This window comes from Crinia signifera, chromosome 2 (genome assembly GCF_055691185.1).
Source record: "Crinia signifera chromosome 2, ASM5569118v1, whole genome shotgun sequence".
Taxonomy (NCBI): Eukaryota; Metazoa; Chordata; class Amphibia; order Anura; family Myobatrachidae; genus Crinia; species Crinia signifera.
Genome location: NC_139218.1, coordinates 350,241,808 through 350,258,918, shown reverse-complemented (window position 1 = coordinate 350,258,918; position 17,111 = coordinate 350,241,808). Strand labels below are relative to the sequence as shown.

The 17,111-nt window shown below is 44.2% G+C and overlaps 1 protein-coding gene across 1 annotated transcript in view; it reads left to right on the top strand.

Annotated features, from left to right (window-relative positions):
* The window catches only part of COG6 (component of oligomeric golgi complex 6), a 106,810-nt gene that overhangs the window by 36,214 nt on the left and 53,485 nt on the right, over window positions 1–17,111 (top strand). Inside the window, exons 5-8 of the mRNA XM_083169745.1 lie at window positions 4,205–4,316; window positions 6,279–6,361; window positions 8,471–8,541; window positions 9,670–9,763. Of these exons, the coding sequence (XP_083025871.1) occupies window positions 4,205–4,316; window positions 6,279–6,361; window positions 8,471–8,541; window positions 9,670–9,763 (360 nt within the window). The remainder of the gene's footprint in view (window positions 1–4,204; window positions 4,317–6,278; window positions 6,362–8,470; window positions 8,542–9,669; window positions 9,764–17,111) is intronic.

Sequence of the window (17,111 nt, the reverse complement as noted above, 5' to 3'; positions counted from 1 at the left end):
AATCATTTACACTGCAAAACCCATTTGATATTGAAGTGTAAATGATTGCCGCTTTAAAAAACCTGGAGATTTCTTCCCAAATCTCTCACTTTCTGAATCTCTCATCCTATTAAATCTCACCCTATATGCAGATGAATGTAATTCAGTGATACTCTCTTCATATTTAAGTGAAGTATTGGGAATCTGAACACCGCCAGTAAAGTATCTTGCTGCAAGTGCTGAAGTAATTCAACATTGCTCTGATACAGTGATTACGGATCCAAAGTCATCTGTCCCTGCAAAACGGGTTGGGATCATTTGGTCTACAGCATTATGGTCGACAGTCATTAGGTTGACACCATTAGGTCGACATGGCAAAAGGTCGACATGGTTGTAGGTCGACATGGTTGTAGGTCGACGGGTCATTAGTTCGACATTGTCTAGATCGACAGTCAAAAGGTCGACATGGGGTTTTTCACTATTTTTTTACCTGAATGTCAACACAGTCGACATGGACACAGTTTAAAATGCACCGCATCCCCTCGCAACGCTCGCTGCGCTCGCAATGCGTTCGGCACCCTATTTTATTCTCCCACCAAGCCCTAGTGGATGGTAGGGCATGATATACCACCTGTCGGCACATGTCAGCTCAAAAAACAGTCAAAAACTCCATTTTGACTGTCAACCTAGACAATGTCGAACTAATGACCTGTTGAACGCACAAACTAACTAACAAACTAACGAAAATACATTACAAAATAATTAATCTGTGTTCTGGTTTACACTTTACAGGGACCTTGGAACTATGTATAACCTTTATTTTAAATATTAATTTATTACATAATTTATTTAGCCAAATTTTTAGATTTAGACCAATAAAGTGGTTATTAATGTACTTAATAAAATGTGTGTTTTGCTTTAATGATTTTGCAAAATGGAATTTAACTATTTTTTGTTTTCTTTGTGTTTATATACACAGTATGTGTCTCGGTCGCACCTCTAATAAGGTGTACTGTATGATATATTAATCTCTGATACATAACCGCTATAAAGGGATGCCTTCTTGGTGAATTAATCCTTAGTGCAATCCCCTTCTGTTTTGGAGGGGTGACAGACGGGGTCCCGACAGGCATTCACCCGATGTCGGGATCCCGACTGTCTAAACACGGACACGACCCCCATAGAGGGAGATTATAATAATATAATAGGTGGGGAGCGTAGCAAGCGCAGTGAGCCGGGCTTAGTTGCGCTCACCATGCTGTCTGGGTCCGGCCAGTCGGGATCCCGACGTCGGGATAATGACTGTCGGACCCCTATACCATACCCGTTTTGGAGAGAGATAATTACCAACCAATTGACCACAAGCACAGCCTGTGAATTTAAATTCAGAAGCTGATTGGCAAGATTTTTTGGGCGATATATAATGTTGTTGGTAAGGGGGTTTGTGCGGCAAGGATAGCTTGTTTTCGGCGTCTAACCCTCTCACCGGCCGCTCGCTGTATTCAGTGTTCTAGGGAAATTGTTCTGATGGCGAGGATTCACCAGAATGGTGAGGTTCGGCACAAATGCAGTGAGCCCGCTGCATTTTGTGGTGAGCCCCGCTGTTTTGACGGCTGCACTCTCCGTTTCCACCTCGTTGAAAAGAACCACAAGGTGGAAATGGCGAGTGAAGGGGACGCCATTGAATATTCTGATGGCGCGCTATCGGCACTGCTCGACGTATAGCTTACCGTCAGAGGATCGCCAGCACCATTGAATATACCCCAAAATATCTCGATAACGTTTAAAAAGTATGCCCCTTAATTTTATACTGTGTAGTACGATAACTATATTTTACAGATGAGTCCACTTGCATCCAGCCTCCCTACATGTTAAACAGCCCATGCTGTGGTGTGAATTGAGTGTGTATGTGTTTATGGGACTTTTCATTAAAATGAGTTGTGCAACTGCAGTTGTATCTAGTTACAGATGCACACATAATATAGGCATGCTGCAAATCATTTTAATAAGCAGAATCTGTTTGTACATCGCATTTGCATAGCGATTCAAAAAATATACTTGACCCGATCTTGTCAGCTCACTCACGCCAGGCATCTCCCACTGCATGAAAGGCTAGAAGTATTTAGGACTGACCATAAAGAAGGGGCAGAACTGGGGGAGCTCACTATGGGTGGAGTTTCCTGCAGCTGCTCAGGAATGGGGTAGTCACGCCTGTCGATATAATATTTAAAAAAACGGAGTGGCGTAAAGCAGCGCACACAATATTAGAAATAAAAATAAATAAGTGGATTGGATGATCTTTATACTAAATTTAATGAAACACAACCAATCAGGTGCTTTACCCCCCCCCCCCCCTTTTTTTTGTACATCTCCCACTCCATGGCATATTGAGGCAAGATATATGAGGATACAAATTTGTAAGCTGTGACAATTGCAGTAAGGATAAGTGTACACTGTAAATACAGGTGATGTTTTGCTGCCACCTAGTGTTCACAGAAGACTTTAAAGGTCCTTTGTGGGCTGTTTGAGTAAATGTAATTCTGGATAGAGGGGGGACCTTTACATGGTTCTCCTTGTTTTGGGGGAGGGCAACAGCCTTTTCTTCCCTGCCACCTCTGCACGTAAATGAGAAGCATATAAAGTCCTCACATGTTGCTATTTATAAATTTATTTTTTTGTTTAATAAGGTAGATTTGATGCAAATGCCACATATTTCAAGTATTACATCATGTTTATTTAAAGGTTGTCAGAGTATAATGTTTTATGGAGGGATAATTACATGTTGTAATCAGCTTGTTCTAGGACAGAAATCCCACTAGTTTCTGGGGGTATGGGTCATAGTGTCCACACACATAGTGTCAACACAATTAAGGTTGACAGTCAATACTTGGACCACTATTGGTTGACACATTAAAAAGGTTGGAGTGCATTAAGTCGACATAGTCATAAGGCGATGCAAGCAAAGGGTTGATATTAAAAAGGTTGACGTGAGTTTTTTGCAGTGTTTTTTGGTGTCTGTCGACATAGAAACCATATAAGTGTGCCACTCACCATGCTTCGGGCACAGTGCCTTGCTGCATCTGGCACACTATTATATTCCCCCGCCATGTCTATTGGGATGATAAAGTATAAACAAGTCCTTTTTAAAAAATAAAAATAATTGTAAAAAACTCATGTTGTCCTTTTCCATGTCAATGTTTTGCTTGTGTCAACCTTTTCACCTTTTGACTGTCGACCAATAGGGGTTGACCTTTTGACTATTGACCTAGACTGTAGACCAGTGGTGTCAAACTCATGGCCCTCCAGCTGTTGTGGAACTACACGTCCCAGCATGCCCTGCCAAAGATTTTATATAATGGATTGCTAAAACTGTGGCAGGGCATGCCGGAACGTGTAGTTCCACAACAACTGGAGGGCTATGAGTTTGACACCACTGCTGTAGACCTAGTGAGCTCATCCCAGATACTGCGGCTCCTGTAGATCCTGTTACTTTTGAATGAGCTGTAATCACATCCTCCTGGTGATTTGCTGATGCTAATTCTATAGTACCTTCTGTGGCAGATCTACTGTTTAGCAGGCATGTCCAACCTGCGGCCCTCCAGCTGTTGTGAAACTACACATCCCAGCATGCCTTGCCATAGTTTTAGCATTCCCTCATATCAAAACTGTGGCAAGGCCTTCTGGAATGTGTAGTTTCACAACAGCTGGAGGGCCGCAGGTTGGACATGCCTGAGTCCTGTGGTTTAACAATATTACACCATTATTCACCCGTCACCATATCACACTGTTGGTACATTTCTTACAACAGTAGCGATTACCATTTGAATGTAGTTTGGCACATTCTATTTCTGGATCGCCACTGCTCGTGCCCTTTTGTCGCGTCAAATTCGCATCCATGGCCCGAAATCACCAGCCTGTGATATCACCACTCAATGCGTTTCTATGAGCCATGGACCGAATAAGATGCACATGTATAGCAATGGGATCACACAAATCGCCACAGGAGTTGCCCGGGGTGATACATGCAGCAACGATAAGCGGGGCTACATCTGTATCTGAATAGATTCTTTACACATATTCATTTTATTTGTGTTTAGCTTTTCTACTGTCTTTAGCTTCCAGGCTTTGTTTTTAAATTGCATGTTTATGGGGGAAGTGAAACCAAAAAGAATAATTCTGGATGTTGAGAAAATAACTTAACATTGGGTTTTTCTTTTTAATGCAGTCAGCGACTAGAGATTCGAGCTCAGGTTGCGAATGCGTTCTTGGATAAGTTCCAGCTCACGTCAGATGAAATAAACATACTTCGTGGAACGCGTGAAGGTCCCTTAACTGAGGTAATGAGACCATGTCATTGATTTGAAACCTTTACAACACATGGGCCCTTATTCTAATTCGGACGGTACGGCCCGCGTGCGGCCGTACCGCCGATGTTTTTATTCTGCACATGCGCAGAGGTCAATCTGCGCATGTGCAGCCCCCTTCGCCGCAGACGTATTTCGTCCGCCGCAAAGGGGGCGTATAGGGGCGTGAGGGGCTTCATACCCTCATTTCCCTATGTGTACGCCCCGCGTTTCATGGGCGTTCCCATGCAAACGCGGGGCGTATGCATGGTAATGAGGGTATGACGCAACTCATGGGGGCGGAAAGCTGACGTCGCCGGATGTCCGCTCTCAGCCCCCATACAAGCTAGCACACGGACGATTGTCCGTGTGGTCTCAGCTTGCGGGAGCTGCTGGGGCGTGCGGCCCTGCCTTCGATGGTCGACGACCATCGAATGCAGGGGGCAGCTCCCACCATGGTGGAGGCGTACGCCTCCACCATTTTTATGCGGATCGCCAGCCGTCCGTGTACGGACGGCCGTGGCGATCCGTCTCGTGGGCGGGGATTGGTTTGTGCGGCCAGAGCACCGTGTGCGGCTCTGGCCGCACCAACCAGAATAAGGGCCATTGTTAGATGGAAATATGCACGTACATTGTTAGCCAAAAGTGCTTTATTACCGCTGAAAGCTGACATTGCAACGCTCCAATGACGCATCAGTGACAGATGTGCATTCTGGGTTACTGTACAACGTAAGCAAACATTAAAAACTGATCAGTGTTTATTGCAAAGGAGAATGTTCCTCAGCTGTTCCATATTCCCACAACGTTTCAAGAAGAGATTCCCTTAAACAAGATATTCCAGCCATTAGTGTCTGTTCGAAGGACAATGAATGGAGCCTAAAAAACAAATGATTGTGGAATCTGGTCTCTTTCACCAAATCTATCATAAGTCTGGTCATTGAACGCCCATGACAGTGGTCCTGGTGAAAGATGGCAGCACAGCGTGCACTGTGTGTTCTCACACCTTTATATCCTAACACATTTATTGGCAAGCAGCTCAATCAGATTGTGATGTCACTCAGGTGCTAAAAGGGAGGGGTAAGTCTGGGTAGGAAAGAACATTTTGCTATCACAATTGCACACTGAGTGAGAAATAACACTACATAATGATCTTGGTTGCATATATCTGCAGATATAGGGCTAAGCCCCCAGACTGTACGTCAAGGCGTCTCTGCGTCACTGGGGGTCCCTAATACTGGGTATGGGTCTGGGGTGTGGGCCCCCATCATGCCTGCACAGGCCGACCACTCCAGGGTAGCACACAAATGAAAATTAGTAGGGGTTAATAAGAAGCACATACGTGCTATGTAGGGAAGTGAAGGTGTGATCAAAATAATGCAAAATATATACAATGTGATAGGGAAAACATAAGTGTTAATAAAGTGTTAGGGTGTGCCAACCTGAAGCAGCCCAGCCATACCAACACAGGGGGCACCGCACCCCCAAACCCATCCCATAAGCAGTAACATATATGTCTGGGTCTAATAGCCCAGTATAAGGCCACATGATAATGGCTTACAATATCTGAGAGCCAACTTACCTGGAGATACCCCTGGCTTCTCTAATGGCACTCTGGAGTCAGCAATCCCTCCTAATGCTGACCCATCTATGCCTCTCTAAACTACACAACACATTTATTGGCAAGCTGCTCAATCAGATTGTGACCATTATATCATAGCCAGCATTCATTTATTTCAGCACCGTGACACGTGCCATTGTAATGAGATCAATCACTGCACCTGTCAGTGGTTTTAATGTTACGGTTGATGAGTGATTATACTCACTTGAAAGCTTGCGGCTGTACTGTAGTATTAAACCTGTATAGGTATAAAAGTATAGGGACACAGTAAATTGTTACTTTCTTTGAGAACATACATTTTCATTAATCATTTTCTATGTTTTATTTTTCATTTGAAGGATTTCTTTAAGGTATTGGAAAAAGTGAAACAGATTCACAATGATGTAAAACTACTGCTGCGTACAAACCAGCAAACGGCAGGGTAAGTCGTACATTATAATTGCTTCTATATATCTTACTGTTCCATAACAATTATGATGACCATTTCAGTAGATATTCTGTATCCAAACTTGTTGGAGCTTATCCAACTGATGGAGGGAGAATATTTCTCAGGTTAGGGAGTCTGTGCTGTGCAGTGGTTTTCCATAATGTTGAGATTTCCAATAGGATAATGCCTGGGACTGGGTAAGCTAATAATATCCACTGCTTTACGGTGAGTAGCTTCGGGCCACATTGAAGAATTTATGGCTCCGATTTTTGAATCTTAGATTTGGATATTACATTGGATGACCAGAATGAGTGGACTTCTCTATCCAGGGAAAGACACAGATACACACAAAGTATTACCTACACACAAATACACCTACATGATTGTCAAATCACAAACATGCACACTATTGCAGTTTCCCCCTCCCACCATGGAGGGTATGTCACACATACACGTTGGAGTCAGACCAATAAGACTGAGTTTGGCACTGCTTAAAGGCAATCTCATACTGCAGTTTTCCAAACTAGAGAATATATGAAACTATGGAGAATATGTACTATAAGGTAACAATATCAGGGCACAGTGCAGAACCTCGGGTACACCCCTAGTAATGAATACTCCTGCATGTGGATGGGGTCTAAATAGCATATATATAGTCCAATAAAGATATCTACGCTTTAGGTGAATTTATCTAAAAAGTTAAATGATGCTGGACAGGGACATGGAGGGGTTTTTGTCTGTGAATATAACTTTTAAGTGGTTTATTCCAAATTTTTATAAAAACATTTTTCTGTACCCTAAAATTATGTAAAGATTTTAATTTGAAAAACGCTTGTTATCATATTTTCAAGTATTAATAAAGAATGCAAAAAAACATACATGTGACACTGTTTAAAAACCTCCAGTATTTTACCCTAGGGTCACTTGAAGCCTTTCATTTGGTCCTGCCATCTTACTGGTTACTTTTGGGGGTTCAGGATGGTTTCCACACTTGTCCATGTTGCATTTTGTAGTAAAGCAGCACAAACTGCATCTCATTTCTGGGTGCAGACATTCGTACATTGTATACGAGGTTAATTAAAGAAATTGTCATTTGCAAACTAATTGGATTTACACCCTCACATACAGGACATTATTATAGGTGTCACAAACATTCGCTAACTATTACCAGTGTAATGTACACACACACACACACACACACACACACACACTATGGAGTATATTCAATTGATGCCGGATCCATTCAGACATTCTTTTGCCGGAATGGATCCGGCATCCATTATTCAATTCAGCGGCCAAATCCGGATGTCAGATTTGGCTGATGATTGACTCTCACCAGGACGGCGCTCGGACCGGGTGAGCGCGGAGGACGGCGTAAGGCAGCGGCGACCTGAGATGGAGCCTGGATGGAGCCGGGTATGTACGGGAACACAGCCAAAACCTTCCATCAAAAGCATGTGCTTTCCGTCAATCCACCTGCTTTTCGGCATGTTGAAACATTTCGACATGCCGAAAAAAAAAGAGCTATGATTGAATAGATCGGAACCCCTTCCGATGTATTCATTTCGAAAACTGCCGTCTTTTCGGCAAGATGGCAGTTTCGACCTCTATTGAATATACCCCCTATATGTGGTGTCTCACAAACACTATACACTATTATTGGTGTCACAGACACACTCGCTATTACCAGTACCATGTACACTACTATTAGCTGTGCCACTAACTGTCATGAAATATAAAACGTAATCACTGTTACTAGCCATTTATACATCGGTGTGTCTCTTTTCTTTTAAATACATTTTATTTTAGTATATATGTTCAATCTGTATTACGATGACTATAATATATATATATATATATATATATATATATATATATATATATATATATATATATATATATATATATATACTTGAGTATATGAGCAGTGGGAAAACTATAATATCACCGCTATATGATCCAGAGTGTCCTCTTAATGTATTTGGAATATTGAGGGACATTTGGTTAAAATGGCCTTATTTTCAGTTTCTTTTTCCCACTACTAATTAGATAAAGATGTCTTAATTGTCTACAATAGTGATCATTTTGTTTTGTTATTGTCAGACTGGAAATTATGGAGCAGATGGCTTTACTGCAGGAAACCTCTTATGAGCGTCTGTACCGCTGGGCTCAAAGTAAGTGTTTATCTGACCATCATTTTCTATGTTTATATCGCTGCAAACATGAAACTGGTATATGTAGTTATATGTTCATGCTAAGTGGTATATGTAGTCTATGTTCATGCTCATATTTTGCTATTCGTTAGATGCTGTTCCTAGTTGAATATCTAAGCCTGCCTCCACCGGCGCAACACTCTTCTGTGCCCCTATGAAATTAGATCCAGTGGAACTTAATTTGTGCATAGTACACATAGAAATCTTTACTGATTCAGTCTACTCTTAAGAGATTAAAGGAATCTTGAAAAAAGAGATTTCAAAAGATCAATATATGCACATACAGTCACAATTAGAGACTGTGGGGTACATTTACTAAGCTCCGTGAAGTAATAAACTGTTTAGTTTATATCACTGGCCAATCAGCTCCTACCTGTCATTTTTCAAACCAAGCCTGTAACTTCACAGGTTGTAACTTCGCTTGGCCGGTGATAAAAACCAGTTTATCACTTCACCGAGCTTAATACATCTACCCCTGTGTGTGCATAACATACAATGGGGCAGATGTATTAAGCCTTAACAAGAGATAAATGCAAGGGTGCCCCAATATTACAATGACTGCCTAGAAAATACTGTATTAGAACATTTTTTTTATGCAGCTAAAATAGCAATTACATAGAGTATATAGCCATGATATACTGTGTGCAAAACATGCATTTAACAAAAAAAAATTATATATATATACAGTATATGAGGATATTTTGACAAATCAAAGTATATTTTGCAATTTTTATGTTAGAAAAAAATTATAAATGGTTTATTTACTACAAATCTGCTCTAATTTTGTACATGTACATGATAATCTGCTCCAATTTAATGATTGCCGATTTATAATTAATTGGCAATTGTTAAGTGGGGGCACTGACAGTGTGTTGCCGAAGTAAGGTTTCATGACCACTTTCTGATCTGCCCGTTTGTGTCTTGCTACTTGTACATTGCAAAGCCTAAATACAGTGTAGACACATTTTAATTTCTGTTTGGAGAATATTAATGTAAGTGCAATGATGTCACTTTGTCACATGACTCACTATTAACGTGTTCTGCGACAGACATATAATTACATTTCTCATAATGTTTGCTTCGTGCCAGATGAGTGCAGGACATTGACACAAGAATCGTGTGACATCTCTGCCATTCTGTCTAAGGCAATGGATGCCCTGCAAGATAGGCCTGTCCTATACAAGTAAGTTACCATGTTCTTTAAAGCCGTATGTTACCAAATAATTAGAACACTATTACTATTTACATAACTTGTGTATTCTGATTTAATTTTAGACAGATTATGATTGCTGTTTGTACCCCTGGATTTTTTTACCCAATAGATGTTTGGCCAACCTTATTTTAAACGTATTTATTGTGTCTGCCGACACCACTTCTCCAGGAAGAGAGTTCTAGAATATAACTGCCCTGACCGTAAAATAGTTTTTCCTTCTAAGTGTATGAAATCTTTTTTCTAGTGTAAACACTTGCCCACTTGTCCTAGAGTCCTCCCTTAAAGCAAAAAAGCAGCCTGACAGTTCCTTATATTGGCCCCTGATGTATTTGTACATGTTAAGCATGTCTCCCCTTAAACGTCTTTTCTAGTCTACACAATCCCAATTTGTCTTCATAGCTTAAATTCTCCGACCCCTTTATTAGCTTTGTTTGCCTTCTTTGGGCTGCCCAGAATTGTAATCCGTATTCTAGATGCGGTCTAACCAATGCTTTGTATAGTGGCATAATTACTTTTGAGTCCCGAGTCTCCATACCCCTTCTTACATAGGCTAGTAAACTGTTGACATTATTTGCTGCTACATGACATTGAGCACTACACCCCAGTTTGTAGTCAATTTGGACTCCTAGATCCTTATCCAGTTCAAATGTACACAAAGCCACCCGCTTAGGTCATAACTGGCACACTGGTTATGTCTCCCAAGATGCAAAACCTTGCATTTGTCCGGGTGCCGGACGCGGTCCCGACAGTCGGGATCCCAACAGTCATTTACCTGACGTCGGGAACCCGACTGTCAAAACGCCGACAGACAGGTGCCCAAAGGCCACCCGCTATTTTCCCTCATGGGGGTCCCCGACCCCTATAGAGGAAGAATAGAATAGGTGGCGAGCGTATCGAGCCACCGTGCCCGCAAGGGGCTTTGTTGCGCTCACCATGCTGTCTGAGACCGGGCAGTCGGGATCCCAACGTCGGGCTAATGACTGTCGGGATCCCGACTTAGTGTTCCTTCTAGGAACCAAACGGGGCAGGGCGCTAGAGGGGCGGACCGGGCACGCCAACGTCACAATTGGGGGCGTGCCCGGACCGCCGCGTCACAATTGGGGGCGTGCCCGGGCCGCCGCGTCACTGAAGGGGGCGCGCCCGGGCCGCCGCGTCACTGAAGGGGGCGCGCCCGGGCCGCCGCGTCACTGAAGGGGGCGCGCCCGGGCCGCCGCGACACTGAAGGGGGTGTGCCCGGCCGTAACTAAGTCCCCAAGCTGCCGGGAAAGCGCCGTGCACCGCAATCTATGGCGGCGCTGGGCTTCACCGGTGCATTCCGGCGGGCAGGCAGCAGGCTGTTTTAGCGGGGCGCTTCTAGAGGGGCAGGGCGCATTCTGCCCTTTAACAATCAGGCAGGGTGCAGTGCCCCGCTAAAACAGCCTAGCGGGAACACTACCGACTGTCGGAACACTATACCACACCCCATTTGTCCACATTGAACCTCATTTCCAATTTTTTGCCCAAACTTTTAGTTTATTTAGATCACTCTAAAGTGTGGAGACATTCTTCAGTGTTCTAATTACTCTGCTCAGTTTGGTGTCATCAGCAAAGATGGAAACTTTGCTGAGTATACCCACCCAATATTGTTAATGAATATGTTAAATAAAAGAGGCCCTAGCACCAACCCCTGTGGCACTCCACTTAGTACAGGTATCCTATTTGATACTGCGCCATTCACAACCACTCTCTGTTCTCTATTCCGCAGCCAGTTTCCTACAAATCTACAAATTGTAAGTTCCAGTTGGCTCGTCCCATTTGTGGTGCCTTTAGGTTCCACTGTCTGCTCCTTTCTAGAAAATACTGATGATAAAAAATTATTAAAGTGTCATCTTTCTCTTTGTTGACATGAGCAGTGACAACTTTTTTAGTCATTATTTTTAAGTATTCTCTTTGCATCTAAATATCAAAGAGAACACTGTAACGTAGCAGAATATAGGCATGCATGTCCTTTTGATCAACAAAAGTTGCTTGTGCCCAACGTTAGCAGAGCTGCACAGGACTTATCAGCTCACACATGCCAGGCACCTCCTGCTGCGTGGCGTACTGAGGTATGATGACACACCTGTAGCCAGTGTTGAACACCACTTTGCAGTACTGGTCACATGCTTGGTTTCATGCTCCTAATCATCAACATAAGCATTGTAAGCCTATACTTGCTGCAAATTATATGCCTGGAAAGAGCTATAAAGATGTGTTCTAATAAACTGTTCAAGTCATGTGAAATAGTCTATCTGGATGCTCCAGGTCCCGGTGGCCAAGTGGCTTTTTGCTCAAAATGTGCATCCTACGCACAAATATAACTGTAATGTTAGTGTATACATACCACTATGATTTGTGACATATGTACATCTGTGTGCGACTGTCTGAAAAGGGAACTGATGTGAGTAGCAGCAGTTTTCCTCACACAGGGGCAGATTTATTAAGCTCGATGAAGTGATAAAGTGCCTGGTACTTCATCACTGGCCAATCAGCCCCTACCCGTCATTTTTGAAACCCAGCCTGTAACTTCGCAGTTCGGAGCTGATTGGCCGGTGATAAAGTACCAGCCACATTATCACTTCACAGAGCTTAATAACTCTGCCCCACAAAGTTCTGTTGTGCCTTAACTGCAACTTTGTACATGTGAGAAACTAGTTCCTGTGGGTTAGCCACAGCCCAGCATCTCTACTATACTGTGTGCTGATTATAGGATACATAGAATACGAAGAATGTATAGAGATATACAGCACATTATTTATCTTGTAGCATCTCCGTTGTGCTAGTCATCTATTACTGTATGTAGGAAACATCTGTATTTATGCATACATCGTGCACTGCATAGTAGCAGTTGCATAGTCACATCCTCGCTCAACTCTGTCTGCATGAGAACACCTGGTTTAACGATTTATCGCCCAAATTTGCATGTGCTCAGCTCTGGCGCATGTGCGTGCAAAGACATGCAAAATCTCCCCCGCAAATAGTTGTACGCTGAACTCTGAATCAGGCACATGGACTGCAGTGGTATTGTACGTTTTACAGAAAATGTATACACAATGTTGCGAGTTATTCCTGGTTCTCCCTGGTCTATTTCACATTCCACCACAAGATGGCGGTAGCATGTTTAATTCTGAAATGATATAACCTGCTGTCCTTGCCACATGCAATTATCAGCGACTCTCCAAAGTGTTCAAGTTATATGCAGAAATGCTTGCTTTCCTATCAAGAGGAATTTAATTGATACAAGTCTGAAATTACTGAAATGTTTCACAGGCATTTTTCTTATATTATAGAAACATTATGTTCATTATCCATTTTTTCGTAATCTTTCCTGGAAACCCTTCTTTAGCAAAATAGAAATCTGTGCACATCATAATATTTGTCGGTAAAGTGGGTACAAGGTCAGTATTTGAGAGCAGTAAAATTATAATTTATATAACGATGCTGTTCCGTAGCAAGTACCAGCTCTTCATTTTATGCTGCAGTATCCTAGCATTGTCTATACTAGTATTCCTACCCTGCTTCAGTGTATGTGTCTGCCAGTCCTTTAAAACAAGTCTGCAGATCTGTCTGTCACACTGTACCTGATGTGATAGAGAAGCCTTTTTCTCCAAACAATACTACCTGCCACAGTGGAGTGACTAAGAGCGGGGAGACACTAAGAATACCCCTTTCACACCAGCCTGAATTCCCCGGTTGGCCCCGGGAACAACCCGCGACTAACGCTGGTGTGCAAGGGCAAATTCCTGGGAAAATCTTTTGGGAATTCAACCCTGCTAAATAGCAGGGTTGCTCCCTGGACCAGCCCGGCAAACTGGCTGATGTGAAAGGTACTTACCCGGCACCCCGGCTTGCTTCCATCCAGGCAGCAGAGTCTGGGCATCGGGGATCCGGCAGCGGTGGCTGGGTGCTTTTAGCGCTATTTGCTGGGCAGCGAGGCGGGAAGTGCTGCTGGGTTTGAATAGACTGTCTGGACGCTCTCAGCCAATCAGCGTCTGGACAGTCTTTTCAAAAAAAATTCAAATTCTCCCGCCCCGCTGCCCAGCAAATAGTGTTACAAGCGCCCAGCCACCGCTGCCGGATCCCAGCAGTCTGGACCCTGCTGCCCTCTCACACCAGAAAATGCAGGGACTAGGCCGGTGTGAAAGGGGCCAACCCAGGAATGTCCCTGCATTTTCTGGTGTGAAAATTAACCCTTTGAGTGCCAACATCTCTGTGAGAGATGTTCAAAATATCTGAAAAAAATGCCAGTGTAGCTCAAAGTTGTTATATAAATTCAAAAAGAAAATGTTGTTTATAAAATATTATATTTCCTATCTCTTATAGATTAGCCCAGAATCAGAATCACTTTATTGCCAAGTATATCAATGTACAGCATACATAATACACAGGGAATTTGTTTCCGATAACCACTGCTCCCACACAGTGTACATACATAACAGACCAATACAAAACATGTGTTGAGTGCCGAGATTAGCGCAATGGGGTGGAATCGCTGACTTTTGACCTTTGAGTTTATTATTGAAGTTGCTTGGGGGAAAAACTGTTTCTGGCTGTCTTCGCCAGTTGAGAGCTGTATCACCTCCCAGATGTCAGTCTTCTGAACAAGTCATGAGCAGGGTGGGAGTGGTCACTGATAATTCTTTCAGCACGTTTTGTAACCATTGACCTATACACGTCCTCAATCTCCAGGAGATCCGATCCTATGATTTTCTCCGCTGCTCTTACAATTCGCTGTAATCTATTTCTGTCATAAGCCGAGGCCGAGCCATACCATGATTGAGGTACAGATCTATCACTCTGTGACAGTGTGTATAACGCTGGGCAGAGTCATAGTGACAGATCGGGGCTAGGCTAATATATAGGAGATCATCACCCCAGTAACACAGGGCAGCACAGGGGAAATAATGGCAGAGCCGGAAAGGGGGGTGGCTCTGGGGGTACGTATCCCCAGGACCCCGCCACAGATCCACAGTGCTACTTAACAGTCGCACAGCCGCCGGCACTGGTCTGCAATGGCTCAGTTATACAGAAATATGTGCAGGTGCAGAGCAGCCTGCGGCTCCATGAGTGGCTGCTGGGAGGGAGGAGGTGGAGTCCCGACATACACAGTCATGGCAGCCAGGGCATGTGCAGGCGGTTGTGCTCGGAGAAGGCGAGAGGAATGTGGTGGCACTTCAAGCATGGCACTTTTACTTCTTCCCGACCACTGACCAGCCCAAGCCTCCCCCCCCCCCTATGGCGAACATCCGGCGGCTCCCCCCCCCCCCCAAACAGCATGCATCCCCCCACACACACGGCGGGTACCTGCAGAGTGGCCGGTCAGCGGAGCCCTCGCCCCCCCCCCCCACAGCGGTTGTCCCGCCGCACCCCTCCCCGCAACAATCAGATACCATCTATTATCTTCTAGAAGTTGCTATATAAGTAAGAAGTGGATTGGTTGCCCAGAGCAACATCCCATGTGAAATAGAACTCCCATCTTAGTAAATTTCCCCCTTGTATCTTCTTTTACTTAAGTTTTAAATTGTGTTTAGTTTTTTTGATTAACCCTATGCTGATACTACCACCTTCAGTGTCTCCTATCTGCTGCCTCATGGAACCCATCTACATCTACCCCACCATATGCTATAATGTACTTCTGTGCTATACCTCCACTGGTTGCACACCCTGTCAGCAGGAACCTACATATAGTTCCCCAGATGGCTGCTTCAGATGGTTCTCCCATGGGAAGAATTCATCTCACGTAGATCTAGCCATACAGGGTATATCCTACTACTATACAGTTTTCACAGATATGCCTTGGGCCCTTGTATGACTTCTCTCCCACAGTGTAAACTTTGCAGTATGCCCAACATGGCTGCCTCACCTATACGCTTGTTGATGGGATGGAAAATACATGGACCTGACTGTTGGGACCCAACTCCTAGTGTTAGGAGGCTGTAACCACCTGTTTTGTGTCTTCTCTTCTAGACCATTTCCACCCAACATAATCCTACGTAGTGCGCCCAAGATGGCTGTCTCGCCTGGTTCCTTTTGTAGATGTCATTATCCAAAATGTCTGCACCAGCTCTGCATTGTGCTTACTATGCTCTCTAGGTTTTCTCTTTTTATTTCTGTGGGTATGTGGACATGATCGATAGGTCGACATGAGTTTTTCATGATATATATATATATATATTTTTATGACTTATTCATACTTTACTGTCCCAGTGGGCATAGAGGGAGAATATAATAGTGTTCTGAGCGCAGCAAGGCAACATGCCTAAACCATGGGGTGCGCGGTGGTACACTGATACGGTGTCCATGTTGACACATACCATAAAAAAAAATGAAAACTCACGGCAACCTTTCCCCATATCGACCTAGACCGTGTTGACCTTTTTCATGTGTCGACCTACAGATGGAGCAACCGTCAGCCAGCCGGCTCCATCACCAGATCTCCTGTGCTGGCGCAGGCAGCTCCATCTGACGGGGACACTCGAGCATCTCACACACTCACACGTCCCCGTCAGCAAGGAGGCGGGGAGCGGCTTCCCTGTCCGTCTCCGCTTTCGGGAGACTGGCAGGGGATCGGGTGGAGCTGGGGGCTGCTGGGAGAGGAGCCGGGCGGAGGGCTGCTACAGCCTCCAACAGAACGGGATGCGCGATCATCTCCTGCAAGCGCACCCCCTTCTGTCCTCTGGCGGCAGATGGCGATAAAATCGCCAGGAGCAGCTCAAATGAGAGCTGCTCCATCTGTATTAACTGTCGACTAACAGTGGTCGACCTATTCATTGTCGACTTAATGATCGACACCCGTTTCTTTGTGGCTTGTCTATTGCTGTATTACACAAAGTTTTTATACTATGGGTCTGATTCAGTCCTGTGCGCTAGGCTGCACGGGCTGTGTAAGCGAACACATCCCCTCACATGTGGCCAAACGGAGCAGAAATCACTCTATGGTCGCTGACCATGGAATGATTTCTCCAGGCATGGTGCTGAAAAGTAAGTCCATACTTCCTCTACAGATGCTCGCTGTCCGTCAAATTGTGGGCGGGTGCTGATGTCATGTGACATCATCCACCTGACCCGAGCAGACATCGCCACGCCTTCGTTCACAGGTGATCGCACAGCGTTTTAATAGGGGCTATTAGAAAACACTAGACGTTCCCCTGCTGCCCGGCACTCCCTTCCTGGTACAAACGGCCTGACGAGTGTGAAACTCGCCAAAGCCATTCCCTCTGAAGGGTTGCGAATATTCACGCAAGTGCACAAGCAAAACCTGAACATCAGGGAGAAATTCGGCCCTTAACAAATGGGTGTG